An 18,596-nucleotide genomic window follows, 5' to 3' on the forward strand; every position below is an offset into this window, starting at 1 on the left:
CCTCCTCACCCTGCACTCAGCCCCTGCAGCCCTCAGCCTCCTCCTCAGTCTCCTCTTCACCCTGCACCCGGCCCCTGCAGGCCCTCAGCCTCCTCCTCAGCCTCCTCCTCACCCTGCACTCAGCCCTGCAGCCCCTCAGCCTCGTCAGCCTCCTCTTCACCCTGCACCCGGCCCCTGCAGCCCCTTAGCCTCCTCCTCACCCTGCACCTCGGCTCACTCTGGGCCTCCTGCCCATCTGCTCATAGCCTTCCAGCACAAGGGCCTCCTCTTGCCAGCCAAAACGTTCCTGCAGGAAAGGCCTGGGTCTCCCACTCCTCTATCTCCCCCTCACGCTTCCCAAGAGCTAGGCGTGCACTCGGAGCCATGCACACGTATGGGCAGATAGGTGGGCTCCCAGGAATCCCCAGGGCTCAGAGTGTAAGATCCATGTTCTCACTGTACCCCGCCTACCAGCATCTAACAGGAAACCCCATATCAGGACAAGAGGCCCATGAAGGAGCCCGTTTGGTGCTACAGACGAAGTCAGGCGGTCACTCCTGTACTGTGTGGCAGCAGGCTCAGCTGGGGCTCCGTGTGGTGTTCTCAGAATGCCCTAGAGCCCTGACTGCTCAGACCCTGCCCTGCCCTGCTCACAAACCTTCCATAGCTCACAGCCCCAAGGAGCCAGCTGGCCCTCTGCGCCTGACCCTGCTCCTGCCCTGACTTTCCTTCCACTCCTGCACAGGCCACAGGCTGGCAGACCATACCTTCTCAGGGTCCTTTCCAGTGGCCTGAGACCTGGCAGACCCTTCCAGGGTGAAAGGCACCCTCCTGGGGCACCCTTGGTAGGTGGAATCTCCCTCTTCCTACCTTCCTTCATCACCCATGTCCAGTCTTGCTTATAGACCTGCCCCCCTCTCCCCACCCACACCCCAGCCAAGGGCTGGACAATGGACAAAGGGTCTCCAGGAGTCCCAACTGTGCAAAACCCAAGCTGCAGTGATCCACACCTGCTGTCCAATTCGGTAACCACTAACCACCTGGGGCCGTTTAAATATAAATTAGTTACAATTAAATAAGATTAAGAATTCAATTCAGCCTGCCTGCCTGCCTTCCTCCCTTCCTCCTTAAAAAGAGTTCAGTTCAGCCGTCACACTAGCCACATTTCAAGGTCTCAGTAGTCACAAGTGGCTGGTGGCTCCCTGCTGGACAGTCCACATACACAGCATCTCCATCCCCGTTCAGCTGCAGAGCATTGGTCTAAAGTGTCCCCACCAAGTAAAGGTGCAGAGGGAGACATCTCATTTTACAGGATCCTTAGGGAATTCTCTCCCTTAAAGGGCAGAAGTGAGCAGAACCTCCTTCTCCCTGAGGCCTTGCAGGAGGCTCTCTCCATTTGTGGCCTGGAAACTTGGGTTCCTCGGCCTTTTTAGAAGCTTCCAGAAAGCCCACAGATGCACGAGGGCTCCCCAACAGTGGCCTCTGTGTGTCCCAGTCCTGCTCTGCCCTAACACCCCTCCTGTGGCTCCAGTCCCAGGGAGGAGCTGCCTCCTGTGGCCCCACTTCCACCCTGGCCACTCAAACCTGGAAGTACCTTATCTGCCTGGACCTTGGGCCTGGCTTTTGCCTTCACCACACCTGGAGTCCTAATCCGCCCAATTTCCCTCCTTCTGAGAAATGCATGAGTGGAGGCCTGTAAGTCCAGGCACCGCCGTCCAGCTCCCTCCCTGCTTCTGAGCCTGGTCGTCCTCTGTGGTCATGGTTAAGTGTCCCCATCCCTCAAAAGCTGTGGTCCTCGTCCCATGACTGCCCTCTCCAACCCAAACTAGGCTTCCATTTCCCGACAGGTAATTTAACTGGCTCCGCTCCCCGACCGCAGCCAGCCTCAGTTTCCCCATTGCTAGCCCTGGTTGTATAAATGAGCTATGCCCCACCAGGCCAGCCTCAGTTTTCCCATCTGTGGTTTTGATCTGTGACTGACCTCCACACTTGCCCGGCCCTGGCCAGATTCTGCACTCTGCCCCCTCCCCTGTGACACCAGGGTACTCACACAGCTGGGACTCTGGGGTCCGCATGACCTTGCGGGACTCCTGCCAGATGGTTTTGCAGTCCTCCTGCAACTTGTAGAAGCGCTCTCTCCGCCATGAGCTGGACTTCACCTTCAGCAGCTGGCTGCCCTTCAGCAGGGCCTGCAGATCCTTGTCATCCTGCAGGCCTGGGGATCAACGCTGGTAAGATGCTACCTTCTCCACTAGTTTCCCTTGCCTTAGACCCCATACTGGCGGTGCCCACCTCTGGAGTGTCTCAGAGCCCACTTTTCACCAGCCTCATCCTCAGCTCTGTTTACTCCTTCCTCCTTCACCCAAGCTCCAACCTGCTCCCAGAGCCCACCCTCCTCCAGGAAGTCATCCCTGATTGCCAGCTAAGGTGACCATGCAAACAGGCTGCCTGCCCACCCAGACCATGCTTACTGCCGCCCACAGCTGAATGAACAAAAGGCAGGCCGCTAATTCAAGAACCCCTGGTTCCTAGAGGACCAGGCCCTTAAGAAATGTTCTGAAAGATGGTTTCGAAAAATTGGGTGAGCCCTTCCTGGTCACACTTAGGGGTCAGAGTGAAGTGAAGGAAGCTGGGATCAAAAGATTAGGCAAAGCAAGAAGACAAAAGGGGGTCAGACACAGATGGAAACGGGCCCCAGAGTGTCATGGAGCCAAACAACGTCCCAACTCCAATAGCTCCAGAATCATCTGTGCCCAGGTTCCCGTGCCCTTCCCGACCAGCTGTGTCACCTGGGTGAGGGACTTCATGCTGCTGGGCCTCTGCTTTCCTGTGTATGAATGGAGATAGTCACAGCGGCCATCTCAGAGGGAAGCTCTAGGTTCAATGAGATGGTGCCTGAATCTGTGCAGGCCCTGAGATAATTGCAGTTGGGGTTCTTGGTGTCAACACTGTGGTTCTGTGGGACCATTTGTGCCCATCTCTGCCACCCTCACCCTTGTTGTCACCCCCACCTCTGACTTGAGCCCATATGAGTGAATCTCTGATCCTTGCTCCAAGAAGAGACAGGTGAGTCCACTGTAGCCTGTGTGTGGCCTGCTGGGATGGTCCTGTCCCTGGCTGCCCCAGCCCCAGAGTTCCCAGGGTCTGGGGCCCCTCAGGATACAGCAGCTTTAAGGCACAGTACATCCCTTTCAGAAGCTGAGCAGGTCCTGGCCCAGAGCCCAGAGAGGAACCTGGTTGCTTGCCCCAGTCCTGCCCCACTCTTGCTGCTCTCAGAGGCGTGGGCTTCCAAAGATGTGATGCCCTCAGACAGGAGGCACCAAAAGGACGCCAGAGCCTTCACCATCCAGCAGGTCCTGCCAACTGATAGAGTTGATAACTCCACCCTTAGTAACCCATGGGTGTACTTATAGTAACATCTATAAGGGCATGTGTATATAGTGGGTATATCATAATGGGTGTATCATCCTAGCCACAGATATAGACCAGCAGCCAGCCCTATTCAGAGCCAATCGGCCGCTTCACTTCTCTCCCCAGAACGGTGTGGGCCATCAGCAATCTCTGTCCTGCTGCTCCAGCAGAGCGGCAGCGTCAATCCAGAGTCTAGTCTGAGGGGCTTGGGCCCACGTCTATGCGGCGAAGCCCTCACAAAGCCATAGGCCTTTTCTGTTCTGAGCCCAGATCCCCAACAGCAGATGGCCTCTCCCATTTTATCCACGCCCCTACCCCAGCGAGCCTGCCCACCATATCTTCAGGGCCTGCAGAACCCTCTGGACCCTTCCCCAGGCTTCAATCACTTACACACTCTCTAACCCTCCCCAGTCTTCTGCTTCCAGGCAGGACAGAGGCCAGTGTCCATCCACACCCTATGGCTTTAGGTAACTCCCTTCCCTCTCTCTGCTTTTGTTCCCCCATCAGCACTGGGCTAAGAACAGCAAGGGGGAGGCATCCCTGGGCCTCCTCGGGGGTGACAGTCTGATGTGGCCTTCCTCCACCTTCATCCCAGATCTGTCCACCCGTTTGAAGAGCTGTTCTGCCTTAGTGTGAACAGCTCTTTCTTAGCCTAAGGGGGGTCCCAGGGGAAAAGAAGGGGGTTCCAATAAAATATTCCCAACTACTGGCTGTGTCTGAGGGCCCCGGGACCAGAGGAGGGGCAGGGAGTTCCCAGGCTGCCAGAGGACAGGGCCACCTCTAGCCTCCGCTAGGGAATTCCACTATCCGTTCTAAGGCTGATGTCCCTCTAAAGCTGAGAGGGACATCTCCTCATCCTCTGCCAGCACCTGCCGCACAAGCTGGGCACACATCAGGGCAAGCCACTGCCAACAGCACGGATGGGGATGGAGTCAGGAGCCAGGAAGTAGAAGTTGAGCCCCACCCTCCTGTTCTGGAAAACACCATGAAGAGATGACATGCTCATCCTGTCCTGGAGCCAGGCTGTGGCCTCGTCTACAGTCAGGCAGAGATAAACACCCAGCTGCCAGCAATGCCTTCTAGAAGGTGGACATGAGTTCCAGGGTGATAATTCCAGAAAGGTGACAGCCACAGCCTTCTGGACCACCAGGAAACCTGGGCAGGTGCCCTCATCTCTTAGCCTCAGTTGGGGCCCTTCTGTTTCTGAAGCTTCTAGCCTGCCTGCTTCAGCACCCTTGTTCCCTTAGCACCCAGAAAGTCTGTGGCACCTCCTCACCCAGCCCCACTCAATCCAGTCATAGTATTAGGTAGGTGCAAAAGTAATTGTGTTTTTTGCTATTACTTTCAATAGCAAAAACTGAGATAACTTTTGCACCAACCTAATAGCTTCTCCACCTGTGGGAGGGTGGTGGTGAAGGCCTTTGAGCTCAGCCTGGGTTGACTTGCAGCCTGCCCAGGCTAGCTGTGCACAGTGAGATGGTCATGTGCTGGGGCACACAGGGTGCTGCAGGTGCTAGTGGGAAGCTGAGGGAGCTGCCGGGAGTCCTGTCCCTATACCTAGGGTGATGCATAATGAAGACACACTGTGCCTGGGACCCACATCGATACACAGCTACACAGATATGGCCACACAAATACACAGTCACAGCCTAGACCACCACACACACAACCTCAAAGAGACAGTGAGCCACACACAGTGACACACTACCTCTCTCTGCTTTTGTTCCCCCATCAGCACGGGGCTAAGAAGAGTAAGGGTTGTTACTGTCAAAATTACACACTGTCGCAGGGAGTTGCACAGTGTCACACTTAGTCATGCATAGCCACACAACATACAGTGCCAGAACATGATGGTGATGATAGAGGCTTCCGTAATAGTAGTTAATATTTAAATAAGATACTGTTCTTAGCACATGTACTTAATTCTCTCAATAACCGAGGAAGGCACTGTCATTATTCCCATTTTACAGAAGCGGAAACTGAGGCTCAAGGAAGCTGCATGGTGGAGTCAGGACTCAGAAGCAGGTAGTCTACCCACAGGGTCAGCGCTATGAAACTCCACGCAGCCACCATGCAGGGACACACTGCCACAGAGTAAGAACATCAGAAAATCCATATAACACACACACCATGATGGAATGACAGAACCACTCCATCACCCTGGGCCACCCACTGTCACATCGGTCATACGGTCACACTCAGTGCCACAACGTCACGCACTTGGTTTCACAACCTTACACACTATCATCATCATTACACGCTGCACAGCGGCCCCACCGCAGACCACAGGCGTGACAGAACTACTCAGCCGGCACTGGGTCCCATACTAGATCACCACTGTCACACCCATCACATACAGGCACACTTTTGCACAGGCTCATACTGGAGCACAAACTTGCAGATCGCCTCAGTGGTTACCCAGTCATACCTGTAACACACCAGGCCACATACCCGGGGCCTCAGAAATTTGTAAACAGGAACACGTCGGGTAACAAGGGATGGAGAGCTTTGGAGATGAATTAAATCATGAAAAGGGGTAACTAATCACCCTAGTACTCACCACTGCAAACACTGCCCCACAGTGGGTCACGCACTCACAGAAGTACTAAACACCTCCAATTAAAGGCTCCAAGGCAAATGGCCCCAAGCGAATGGACAAGTGGTGGGCGTCCTGTCCCAGCTGCCTTCCCATTCCCCGATCTCGGAGTGCTCTGCGCCCCTTACCCAGCCTCTGTCCATTGAATGCCGCCACCTTAAGGCTCTGCTCCTGCAGGCAGAGCTCCCTGGAGCGGCTCCGGATCCCCAGGCACTGCATGGCGCTCCCCTTCCTGTGCCCCTGCCTGCGAGGAGCCGGGTCCAGGACAGCGTCGCTTCCAGTGTTTTATGCTCACAGCACCCACTGCTCCTGTCCAGGGGGCGGAACTGTCGCCCTGTAGGGGAGCAAGGGCGGAGTCCAGGAATGGGAGGGAGGAGCTAGAGTTCGAGAGGAGGGGCCCACTCTGGAGGGGCGGGACGAGAGGGAAATCTGCAGAGGGGTGGAGTCAGACCCTAGTGGGGGGAGCTAGTCCTCAAGGGGCAGGACATATGCCCCCTGAGCGGAGGCGAAGTGAGGGGTATGGGGGGAATCAGAACACAGGAGGCGGAACGAGAAGAAAATCTGGGCTAAGGAAGGAGTAGTCAGACCGTAAAAGGCTGGGCCATCCAAGAGGGGTGAGACCAGTGCCCCCTGGAGGTGGGGTGAGAGCTGCGTCGAGGCGTGGGTGGGGATAGGGGGTGGATCCAGAACCCAGGAGGCTGGGCCGAGGAGATGCCGGGCCCTGTGGAGGCGGAGTGGGGACAAATCCATAACCCAGGAAGCAAATCTGTGTCGAAGGCTGGAGACCAAAAAGCGGGCTGGGGGCGGGGCCAGGGCCAAGGCGGGGGTGAGGGAGGGGCCAGGCCCAGAGCCGAGGTGGGGCGAGGGAGGGGCCAGGCCCAGGGGCGGAGCTCAGGCCGGGAGCCTCTGCTCCGGAGGCGACGTGGAGGCAAGGCCACACCCAGGAAGCAGCACAGGGGGCGGGGCCACAGCCCAGGAGGCAAGCCTGGGAGGATCCCACACTGAGGGGGCGTGTCCAGGCAGGGAGGGGCGGGCCCTCGACTTTGGAGGCGGCGCGGGGGCGGGGGCAGGGCCAGGGCCCGGCAGGCAGCATGGGCGGAGCCTGACCAGGGAGCCTGAGCGGCGAATTCTAACGCCACCTCGCAGGCTGGCGCAGGACCGAAGGGCCGAGTCTGGGGAGACAGAGCTGAGGGGAGTCCCAGTGGGCGGCAGTCTAGCGGGGATCTGAGTGGGGCGAGGCCAGGCGGGAAGGAGACGGAGCCTGGGCCAGACACCCAGCCCCCCAAGTATTTTACTTCGATTGCTCAACTAATTCATTGCGACTCAGCTTGAGGTTGCCTCATTTGTGAGCCTCAGGCGGGCCTGTTTCCTTGTCTCGGTTTGACCACCTAAGTGATAATCCCCAAGGTGCCGTATGCAAACAGAATTCTTGAAAAAATGCTGATCTTAAAATGAGCCCATTAACCCAGGCTGGCTTTCATGAATACATGAGAACGACTGTAACTTTGCACAAAACTTCGCTGCCAATATGCTCGGAACAGTGGATCCTTTCTTGTACATCACAACGTCCCTTTCATTCACCCAGCAATTATTTATTGAGTCCCTACTGTGTGCCAAGCTCAGGACACCACCCAGAGGCATGACTCACTCTTTCACTCCCAGCCTCTGAATAGTTCCCCCCAGTTCGCTTCACTGCAGCTCCAGTCACCAGCATTGACGGTGAGTCACTGGCAAAGCCAGTTATTGGCTCAGACAAGCACAGCAGTAATAACAATAAACTGAAGCACAGAGTAACCTGCCTAAGGTCATATCAGAGAGAATAAATCATGAGCAAGGTGAGTTAGTAGATGGGCAAGGTAGATTAGCTGAAATATGAACACAGAGAAAAAGCTATTCTTTGGAGAGGGAAGCAGAGTGCAAGGGGAGCCTGTGCTATGGAGAAACTGCACAGGAGTTCTTAACTAGACCAAAGACCCCTCAAGAACCTGCGGATAGAATCACATCTCAAAATAACTGGCTTCCTTTCAATTCTTAGGTATTTTATTTTCTGCATTTAAAAACATGCTTCTGGCTGGGCGCAGCAGCTCACGCCTGTAATCCCAGCATTCCGGGAGGTCAAGGCCGGCAGATCACTTAAGGTCAGGAATTCGAGACCAGCCTGGCCAACATGGAGAAATCCTGTCTCTGCTAAAAATACAAAAATTAGCTGGGTGTGGTGGGCAGTGCCTGTAATCCCAGTTACTTGGGAGGCTGAGGCAGGACAATCAACTGAACCCAGGAGGTGGAGGTTGCGGTAGGCAGAGATGGCGTGAACTACTCCAGTCTGGGAGACAGAGGGAGACTGTGTCAAAAATAAATAAAATCATGATCATAAAGGGGTCTACAGGCTTCACCTGACTGCCAAAGTGGTCTATGGCACAAAAAGTTAAGACTGACGTACTTCCGTGTGTGCCTGTGTGGCACGGGCCTGGAAGCCCAGGGACAGACAGCTTTTGAACCATAGGTGGGTGAGAAGCTGGCCGCCCCAACTTACTAAGATGCTCTGGAATCATCTCTTGGAGGACTGATTTTTGCAGCAGCCTAGAACTCCTATGCCCATTGGTGTTTATGTTCCCCACACCCTCTGTGAAACATGTATTGCTATCCCATGGATGATTCTCAGGCCCATAGTAAATAACAGCAGAGCTAGGACTGGAGCCCAGGTCTCCTGGGGCCAAGATGAGGCCCCTCTATTTTCTATTTTTACAAATGGCAAGTCTTGCAGGGGGCAAAAGGGATTGGGTATAGGAAAAGTTAGTGTGTGTGTGGAGGGGGTGTTCAGTGAGGGGAGGGCCCTGGAAGGTGATGTCCTTTTGGGCGCATCAGGGGACCTGCTGGAGAAGCCAGTCCAGGCGCAACCAGAATGAAAAGAGTAGAGGAAATAAAGTGAGGGAAGGAGGATGGAGGCTGTAGCATCACTGTGAGGGCTTCAGAGGGCCTAGAAGGAGTTGGGCGGCTCTTGAATCTAGTTCTGGCCCTATTTTCCCCGACTAGGAACTATCTTACAATGCCCCGTCATCTCCCAAAGAACTATAGACAGCAGCTCATAGGGCATAGAAACTTGGGGAGGGGGCCTCCTGCAGGCACACAGCACTCACTGGGTATCAGGCACTGTTCTAAATGCCATGTACATATTACCTCATTTAATCTTCACAGCAACCCTATGAGGTACATGGCATTATCCCCCACTTTACAGGTGAAGAAACTGACACACAGAGAAGTCAAGGAATTCATCTGAGATGAGAAAGCCGACTTGAATTCAGGTACTTTGCTTTCAGAATTGATGCCAGTAAACTCTACTACCTCTGCATGCATCTGGGGGGAGGACAGAAGGGGCATCTCATATCTATGTGAGCCCCATATCTCCCCAGGCCAACAGAAGGAGCCCCTCTGGGATCCTTCCAGAGAGTATGGAGCCCCAAGCCAGAGAGAGTGGGCCTGCAGCACGCACGGTGCTGGGGCAGCCACACTGTGAAATGGATACAGACTCTCCGATGCAAGTGTAGACGATTTGGAACGGCACCAGGCACAGTGACCACCCCCTCCCACCAAGAATTCTCCTTGACACGTTCTTATTTCCCCTTCTGGTTTGCAGTGTGGACAGAAGGCAGTTAAAGTAGGTAATTTTGGGTGATCAGCTAGAAGTGGCAGGGCCCTCAGGGAAACTAGCTTGGGGTCACAGTGTTTTTGTCAACCCTTTGGGAAAGGCTGGACTGAGGCATTTGGGAGGCTGGTGTCAAATGGGGTGGGCCAGGGCAGCCAACCCCATGCCACAGGACTGAGAGATCCTGACTGAGCCTGTGTGTGTCTTCCTCCATGGAAAAGATATCAGGGCTGCCTCAGGAGAGAAACTGACAAAGGCACAGACACTGAGGATGAAGCCTGTTCCAACAGGAGCTGAGGAGCGATGCTGCGTCAGAGAGAACACAGAGGTCTCCACTGTGTCCTCTGAGCTGCCCAGCCTCCCGTCTTGCTAGTCTGGCAGGCACACTAAAGACACCTCTGGCCTGAAGAAAGTCGAGGGAGCACTGGAAGGGGCAGGGACTCCGTGGCTCATCTAGACACCTTAAAAGGTGGTTTTAAGGAGTCTAGGCTATTGGTATGAAGGCACCAGCTCTGGGCACAGAGCAAGGTCTCTCTGGGCCAGGAGGACCAGGTCTGGGCCAACTGGGAAACACGAGATAGGCTGGAGGCTGGCTGATGGGAACATCTCTAAGCCTCCCTAAATTCCAGCGGACTCCAGCAGAAAGCTGGAGGGCTCTGCCCTTCTCTTTCCCATCTATTATGTCCATGAACAGTTTAGATGGATAGGTGGTGGCCACTGAAGTCTCCAACTCCAAGGGTACTAGAAAAGAGAGGGATATGCAGTAAAGCAGTGACTGGCATGAAAGGAGCAGGGTTTGCGGAGCTGGCAAGTGACCTGGAGGGGCAGGAGGGCAAGCCCCCGCCAAGACTGGGTGCGTCCCTGGCCTGGAGCAAACTGGCGCCCAAAGTTACCCGTCCCAAACTCCCCTCTCCCAGAAGGCCTCCAGACCTGTATTCGGGAGCCCAGGCTCCCCTCGCTGCTGGAGAAACAGCGAAAGGGCAAAGAGCTGGCTCATACCGGAGGAAACAAAGCTCCACTGGACAAAGGATGGAGCAGGCAGCTCCGGCTGAGACCTGGCCCTATGCCCCATGGAGGGTCGCAGATGAGGGGATCAGGCTGCTTCTCCCAGCCTGAGCATCGCTATTTCTGCGCTGGGCAGTTAAGGCTGCACAGCCCGACCACAGTTAACCTTGGACACCGCCTCGCCCCACCTTCTAACCCCCAACTCCGCCACATCCGCGCGGCCAGACGCTGTCCGGGGACGCCAGGGCTTTGGGGAGCCTCTGGGGCCGCCCGGATGAGGCAAGGAGAATTTGGTCGTTCTTGGATGCTGTTTCCTTCCTCCCCCGCCCCTCCGTCCAAGCGGGACCGTGGAACTCAGACTTTCACGACCAGGACAAGGGAGTCCGCGAGGCGGAGGGAAGTCTTCAGAGCCGTGCCGCCCCTCCCACCCCCACGACCCCGGGCCAGATCTGGGACAAGCCTGGAAACGCCCAGGGTCGTGCTGACAGTCCCACCCAGGGAGCCGCGGGCTGAGATTTTCCTAGTCCCGCGAGGGGGCCGACAGGCTGGCCCGGGGCGGGGTGGAGGCGGCCGAGGGAGCTGGGGGCTCCGGGTCCAGGGCCCGGAACGGCTCTCCAGGCCTTCGCCCGGCAGGGTCTCCTGCTTGCGTGGGCCGGGCACTCACCGTGCAGGGTCAGGAAGTCCCCGCCCGAGTCCATGCCCCACGGGCGGCGTGGCGGGAGGGGCACCGCGGGACTCACGTGAGCGGCGCCGGCGCCGGGTCCGAGCAGAGCGTGGTGGAGGGATCCGAGTGGAGCGGCTGGGAGGAGGCCGAGGGTGGGCCCGGACTCCGCCCCGCCCCCCGCCGGCCTGCGCCCCCGCCCCCTGGGGCCCGCCAACCCGCGCCTCTCCCCGCCCCTGCTGGGGACGCTGCGGGGAGGGCAGAGCTGGGGGCCGCGCGGACAGGCCAACCCCTGCCCGGGCGAGCAGGCGCACCCCGACCAGAAATAGCCAGATCCCTCCAGCTTCCTCTGCCGCCGCCACCCACGGGCCGCGGGCCCTGTCATTACCGCGGGCGGTCCGGCCCCACGCCCTGCTTGTGGGCGCCTCGCTGGGGTCAGGGTGATGCTGGAAAGAATCCGGCGTCATCCCGGGGAAGGGATCGTGTAAGGTCCGACGCCCAGGCGCGCCGCTGCGCTGGGGAGACGCGGCGTCCAGGCTTCCAGCCACTGCTCCCGTATTCGCTTTCCCTTCTGCGAAATGGGTGCACGGACACGACTAGGTCTTCAGAGAGCAATACCTGGACCTTGTCGGCAGGAGCGTCCCCTTCCCTCCCCCTGGGAGGTTTCTAGCCTTAAGAGTGGCATTTGGTGGAGTGCTGGGGGGGGGAAAGGAAGGGGTAAGCAAACAGGTGCAGAGTTCACTTCGGAGCTCCTCATATCCCAAAACCCCAGCGATCCATGCAGCCGAGGGGAGGATCCTCAGGGTACCTTCAGGTGGCCTCCCAAAGGGCCATCTGGGCAAGGTCCCTATGCAGACCCACCCCCCACTCTTGGGGCTCAGAAAACCCTCTTTATAAGTTGCCCAGACACCCCTCCACCCCAGCCCCTGGGAGGGTTCCTGGATCCTGTTGCCCACCACCCCTTTAGAGAGTCCCTTGGGAAAACTGGGCTCATGGTGTCAGAGAGCCCCCAGAGGGCCTCCCAGGATGAGGGGGTGCTAGGCCCCCCAGAAAAGCCACCCAGGCCTCCTGGGCTGATAAGGCCAACCTGAAAGTCTGGCAAAGCTAGCTGGACCAGCTTTTTGGGGAGGAGGCTGGGCCCTAGTGGGCCTGAGTGGCCTTAAGTAAGGGAAGTGAAACAGCTGGAGGGCATTCTTCTGGTACTGAGGGTTAAGAGTGGGTCAGGACTTCCCAGCTTTGGAGAGCCCCCTACTCTGCATGCCCCCCTAACTCTGCATGCCCCCCTACTCTGCATGCCCCCTACTCTGCATGCCCCCTACTCTGCGTGCCCCCCTACTCTGCGTGCCCCCCTACTCTGCGTGCCCCCCTACTCTGCATGCCCCCCCTCCACAGACGGGGCCTCACCCCTTCCCAGCACTCAGCTCCTATCCCGTCCTGCAGTATGAACACTGTGCCCTGGGCAGGCTGTCAGTTCCCTCCTTGCTTTCCCTCCGTCCAGGGCCGTACTCCATGTCTGTTGAGGGATGAGCAAATCCATACTGGCAGGCCCCACTTTGGACCTCTATACAGGAGGCCAGGGCAGGGGTAAGGAGGGAGAAGGGTCCCCTTCTCTGTCCTCTGGGGGCCTTCTCAGGCCTTGGAGCCTACCACCTGCACCTCTGACACTCCTGGGCCTGCGTGCCCTGTTCTCTGCAAGCCCGGCCCTCTCAAGTTCCTCTCCTCTTCCTAGGCAGCGTCACAATGAAACTCTGACACCAGGAGTGGACACGGCTCCATCTCAGGCATCATTCCTATGTATTCACGTCATCTCCCAACTCAGCCCAGGCCGGAAAACAGGGCATTACCTGGGAGCTTCTCGTCTCCCTCTATCCCTGTTCCCTGCAGGGGCTGCAGCCAGGCTGTTCCTTTGCATGCTCCAAACCCACCTCACAGAAGCCCACCTCTGGCCTCTGGCACAGACACAGAAGCTGCAGCCTCCTCTCTAGCCCAGGGTTCTTGGGCAGGATGGGCACTGCTGACTCAGAGCTGGCACATGCAACCAGATTCTGCCAGAAATGAGGGCTGGGCCCCACCCTGCTCATAGAGAAACCCAGTCTCCTCCCCTGTCGGCCCCTCCTGGCTCTCACAGGCTGGGAGGTGCCCTGCTGGTTCCTGCTGGGGGTAAGCCTCTGTGGTAGGACCTGACGTGGGGAGGGGCTGGAGCTCGGGAGCAAAAGAGGCTTTGTACCAAGCCACAGAGTTGCTGGATTCCGCTCCCTCTGCCGTTACTCCCTCTCCTTCAGCTCCCAGGGCTGTCTGTGGGCCAGCCCTGGCCAGGTGCCTAAACTACCCTCCTCAAAACCCAGCTCCCAGTTGCCTGTGCAAGATGCCCTGAGATCCCGGTGACTCAGAGGGCTATTTGGCAGGCTTAGTGTGGGTGCACAGAGGCCCACACATGCCTCAAAGAGCAGTTCTTTAATGGTGGAGTTTCTGGCATCTCACTCTCCTGACCATGTCCAGTCTTCAGTGTCTGTGTGCGGGTGGATGGGGTGATGGGCTTCTGGGATCACTGGAGACATGGGAGAGAGACCAAGTGTTGGTGCCAGTTCCTGCCTCAAGCCACTTCCCTTGGTCCCTCTACCACCCTCTCTGGGGGCCTGAGGAGAGAATATTATCAACCCAGGACTGCCAGCTTTCAGGATGATCACGTTCCAGGTGTGCTTCAGGGCTGGCCCTTTCTAGCCCCTCCCCCATGGAATGCAAACCTAGCCCAGCCTGGGAAGTGAGGTGGATAGGGTTTATTCTACCCACTCCCTGTCTTTAGAGCTCCTGGCTCCAGGATATGGGGTGAAGAGGCTGTTTAAATCTTCGCTCTGCAGTTTCCTGCCGTTAAGACTGGAAAAGTGACTTCGCCTCTCGGTGCTCCTCAATCAGAAGCTATAATCATCCTTAGAATTGGCAGAAATAATGGATGGCAAGTACAGGGCACAAATACAAACCTGCTAGAAGGCCAGCAGAATCCCATTTCCCATAGCCATCCTCTGCCTGGCCTCCTCTACAGATCCTGGCCTCCTCTAGAGCCCAGCCTGAGGCAGTTGGTCTAAGGGGATACCCCTGCTGCTTTTGAGGCCTGCAAAACCCCCATAGGAGCTCCCTCCAGAGGGTCATGGGCCCAAGACTCAATGCATCAGGAGGAAAAGTGAAGGCTGCTCCTCCCAAGGGAACAGCTGTGACAAAGTGAGAGTCCTCAGGTTATGTAGGGTCAGACCCTCAGGTCCTGACCGTGTAGGGATCCAGGATGCCACAGTGAACCATGAGGTTGCTAGGCCTGCTGGTAGTTCCAGGACAGTATGGGATTATTTGAGGCTATTATTCCATAATTATATTTGTGGGATTTAGTGTATATTCATTTGTGAATGTAACTGTGATGTTTATTTCACTGTAGACTGAGTCCCAATGCTCCTCTCCACCCCAGAGGCAGAATATAGGGCTTGGTGTCAGGGAGCAGTCAGGAAACTTGTCCTCAGACCCTTATCTGACAGAGAAGGCGGAGGCTAACTTACCTGAGGGAGGGAGCACATTTAAGGGCTGTGTGAACTGAAGACACCCACATTTGAAAACTGTTCTGCTATGTCACTTATTCAACAGATATTTACTGAGCAGCTACTCTGTACTGAGCACTGTTCTAGAGGCTTGGGAATCATCTGTGAACAAAATACACCAACAGCCTCTGCCCTCTTAGAGCCTAAATTCTAATGGAAAGAAAAGAGACATTATAACAAACATAAGAAATGAAGTATAGGATATTAGCAGGTGACAAGCAAAATGAAAAAAGTGGGATAAAGGAGTTCAGAAATGGGATAGGGTTAATTAATTTATTATATTTTTGAGACAGAATCTCGCTCTGTTGCCCAGGCTGGAGTGGCTGGCAAAATATTGCATCAAATATTTGGAAAGTTATAAATTATAGTCTCAAACCTTTTAGAAGGCCAAAAGGTTTTATTGGGACAGGTTAGAGGCAGCCTGTCCATTATGTTAGGGAAGAAATGGGGATGATAAAAAGCTTTTCCAGTTTAAGTCTGTTTACCCCACATCCCTTTGTCTCTGCTCTGTTTACTCATATAAACTTTGTGCTGAATGGTCCTCTTAGGGAGAAATCAAAGGTAAATTAACCACGAAGGTGTTTATTCTGGGCCCCAAACTTAAGGCTTTTATCATTCATAAAACCACTCTTTTAACCATGTTAATTACTCACAAGTGTGTTAACTTAAAACCTGTTATACAATTAATAATAAATAAAAGTATGTAGAGGAGTCTGGGTCGATTGGTTGCATTTTGCCCTCTAAAAGCAGCCAACAACCATCCCTAGCCCACTTTAATCACTACAGTGGTGTAAAAGTACATTCATTCATCCATCATTAAGTCAAAGTCTGCAAGGCCAACCCTCCGCAGGTAGCGGACATCTCAGGTGGTGACCCCAATGTGATACCCGCCGCAGCAGGCGCTCAAACACAAAGCAAACCAAGGTAATCATCATTGCGAAGAGGGAATGGCAAACCTCCCAAAAACCAAAAAGTAAAAAAACAAAAAAAACCACGCAATCAGGTCAAGTAGTAAGCAATCAGGTCAAGTAGTAAGTCATTGGTACTTGACTCAAGTAGTAAGTCAAGTACCAATGACTTGGGGATTGCCAAGCTCAGGGAGGCATTGTTTCAGGCTAAAAATTCATCATAAAACAGCGGTTATCAGCTCAACAAATAAAAGTACAAAATGTAATTCAAGCTGCTGTTCTCCAAGGTCCATTATTCCAAGCAAAAATGTAAAGCTCTAAAAACAAGTAAAACAAATACCTAGGAATACAACTAACAAGGGATGCGAAGGACCTCTTCAAGGAGAACTACAAACCACTGCTCAAGGAAATGAGAGGGCATAAACGGATGGAAAAACATTCCATGCTCATGGTTAGAAAGAATCAATATCGTGAAAAGGGCCATACTGCCCAAACTAATTTATAGATTCAATGCTATCCCCATCAAGCTACCATTGACTTTCTTCACAGAATTGGAATAAAAACAACTTAAATTTCATATGGCACCAAAAAAGAGCCCTCATAGCCAAGACAATCCTAAGCCAAAAAAAAAAAAAAAAAAAGCTGGAGGTATCACCCTACCTGACTTCAAACTATACAAGGCTACAGTAATCAAAACAGCATGGTACTGGTACCAAAACAGAGATATAGGCCAATGGAGCAGAACAGAGGCCTCAGAAATACCACCACACATATACAATCATCTGATCTTTGACAAACCTGACAAAAACAAGCAATGGGGAAAGGATTGCCTGTTTAATCAACGGTGTTGAGGAAACTGGCTAGCTATATGCAGAAAGCTGAACCTGGATCCCTTCCTTACACCTTATACAAAATTTACCTCCAGATGGATGAAAGATTTAAACATAAGACCTAACACCACAAAAACCGTAGAAGACAACCTAGGCAATACCATTCAGGACATAGACATGGACAAGGACATCATGACTAAAACACCAAAAGCAATGGCAACAAAAGCCAAAATAGACAAATGGGATCTAATTAAACTTAAGAGCTTCTGCACAGCAAAAGAAATTATCATTAGAGCGAACCGGCAACAGAATGGGAAAAAATTTTTTGCAATCTACCCACTTAACAAAGGGCTAATATCCAGAATCTACAAAGATCTTAAACAAATTTACAAGAAGAAAACGACCCCATCAAAAAGTGGGCAAAGGATATGAACATTTTTCAAAAGAAGACATTTATGCAGCCAACAAATATGGAAAAAAGTTCATCACTGATCACTAGAGAAATGCAAATCAAAACCACACTGAGATACCACCTCACGCCAGTTAGAATGGTAAGCATTAAAAAATCAGGAGACAACAGATGCTGGAAAGGATGTGGAGAAATAGGAACACTTTTACACTGTTGGTGGGAGTGTAAATCAGTTCAACCATTGTGAAAGACAGTGTGGCGATTCCTCAACGATCTAGAAATAGAAATACCATTTGACCCAGCAATCCCATTACTGGGTATATACCCAAAGAATTATAAATCATTCTATTATAGAGACATATGCACACATATGTTCATTGTGGCACTGTTCACAATAGCAAAGACTTGGAACCAACCCAAATACCCATCAGCGATAGACTGGATAAAGAAAATGTAGCACATATACACCATGGAATACTATGCAGCCATAAAAAAGAATGAGTTCATGTCCTTTGCAGGGACATGGATGAAGCTGGAAACCATAATTTTCAGCAAACTGACACAAGAACAGAAAATCAAACACCACATGTTCTCAAAGTGGATGTTGAACAACGGGAACACATAGACACAGGGAGGGGAACATCACACACTGGGGCCTGAGGGGTGGGGGCAGGGGTGTGTGGCAGGGTTAGGAGAGGAATAACAGGGAGTGGGGGGATTGGGGAGGGACAGCATTAGGAGAAATATCTAATGTAGATGATGGGGTGATGGGTGCAGCAAACCACCATGGCATGTGTATACCTATGTAACAAATCTGCACATTCTGCACATGTACCCCAGGACTTAAAGTATAATAAATTATTTTTTTAAAACATGCACAAAAGCATCCAATAAAAAAAACTACAGCTATAAAAATTTGTCTTAAGCAAGCGGCATTACAAAAAAACTCTTAGCCTGCCCAGTTATTAATAATCAGCAAGGCAATCAGGTGTATGTTTATTTAAAAAATTTTAAAAAGGCTTTACAAGCCAAAGCCACACAGCCAAGAAAAAGAAAAAAAAGAAAAAAGAAAAAAAGGCTCTGGCAAAAAAGCTCCTCCCAAGTCGGCCAAGGCGGAAAAAGCAAGCAGCACAAGCAAAAAGCAGCAAGCAGCACCCAGGCAAGGCCAGCATCGCTGCCTGCCATCCGGAACCTGCCCGTGCCTGCTGCTCTCCACAGGCGTCCCACAGTAAGATTTCCTGCGTTCTTTGTATACAAGCAACATCCCAAATTGTAATTCTCAGCCATAATTTAAGTTAAATTTAAAAATTTGTAAAAACTTTTCTAATATTGGCCGGGCGCGGTGGCTCAAGCCTGTAATCCCAGCACTTTGGGAGGCCGAGGCGGGTGGATCACGAGGTCAAGAGATCGAGACCATCCTGGTCAACATGGTGAAACCCCGTCTCTACTAAAAATACAAAAAATCAGCTGGGCATGGTGGCGCGTGCCTGTAATCCCAGCTACTCAGGAGGCTGAGGCAGGAGAATTGCCTGAACCCGGGAGACGGAGGTTGCGGTGAGCCGAGATCGCGCCA

At 53.6% G+C, this 18,596-nt stretch overlaps 1 protein-coding gene and 1 long non-coding RNA gene across 7 annotated transcripts in view; both read right to left on the reverse strand.

Annotated features, from left to right (window-relative positions):
* The window catches only part of PLCD1 (phospholipase C delta 1), a 38,778-nt gene extending 26,459 nt beyond the window's left edge, over positions 1–12,319 (reverse strand). Inside the window, exons 1-2 of one of the 6 annotated variants that reach the window (XR_004265859.1) lie at positions 6,115–6,795; positions 2,030–2,194 (exon numbers count right to left, since the gene is read on the reverse strand). Coding sequence is in view for 5 of the 6 variants with exons in the window: in XM_032270382.1 (XP_032126273.1) it covers positions 2,030–2,194; positions 6,115–6,205 (256 nt within the window). In the remaining variant the exon portion in view is untranslated. Of the gene's footprint in view, positions 1–2,029; positions 2,195–6,114; positions 6,796–11,298; positions 11,457–11,683 lie in introns of those variants that run through there. The other 5 variants (XM_032270378.1, XM_032270393.1, XM_032270407.1 and 2 more) reach the window with 5 other exon arrangements.
* A 1,416-nt stretch (positions 12,320–13,735) lies between these two features.
* On the reverse strand, positions 13,736–16,160 carry LOC116544232. Its single transcript, XR_004265862.1, has 2 exons — positions 14,838–16,160; positions 13,736–13,843 (listed from the first exon to the last, which is right to left on the reverse strand). It is a non-coding gene; the product is annotated as an uncharacterized LOC116544232 (long non-coding RNA).
* Positions 16,161–18,596: the final 2,436 nt, after the last annotated feature.

This window comes from Sapajus apella, unplaced genomic scaffold, assembly GCF_009761245.1.
Source record: "Sapajus apella isolate SASKATOON/1434 unplaced genomic scaffold, GSC_monkey_1.0 scaffold4, whole genome shotgun sequence".
Lineage (NCBI taxonomy): Eukaryota > Metazoa > Chordata > Mammalia > Primates > Cebidae > Sapajus > Sapajus apella.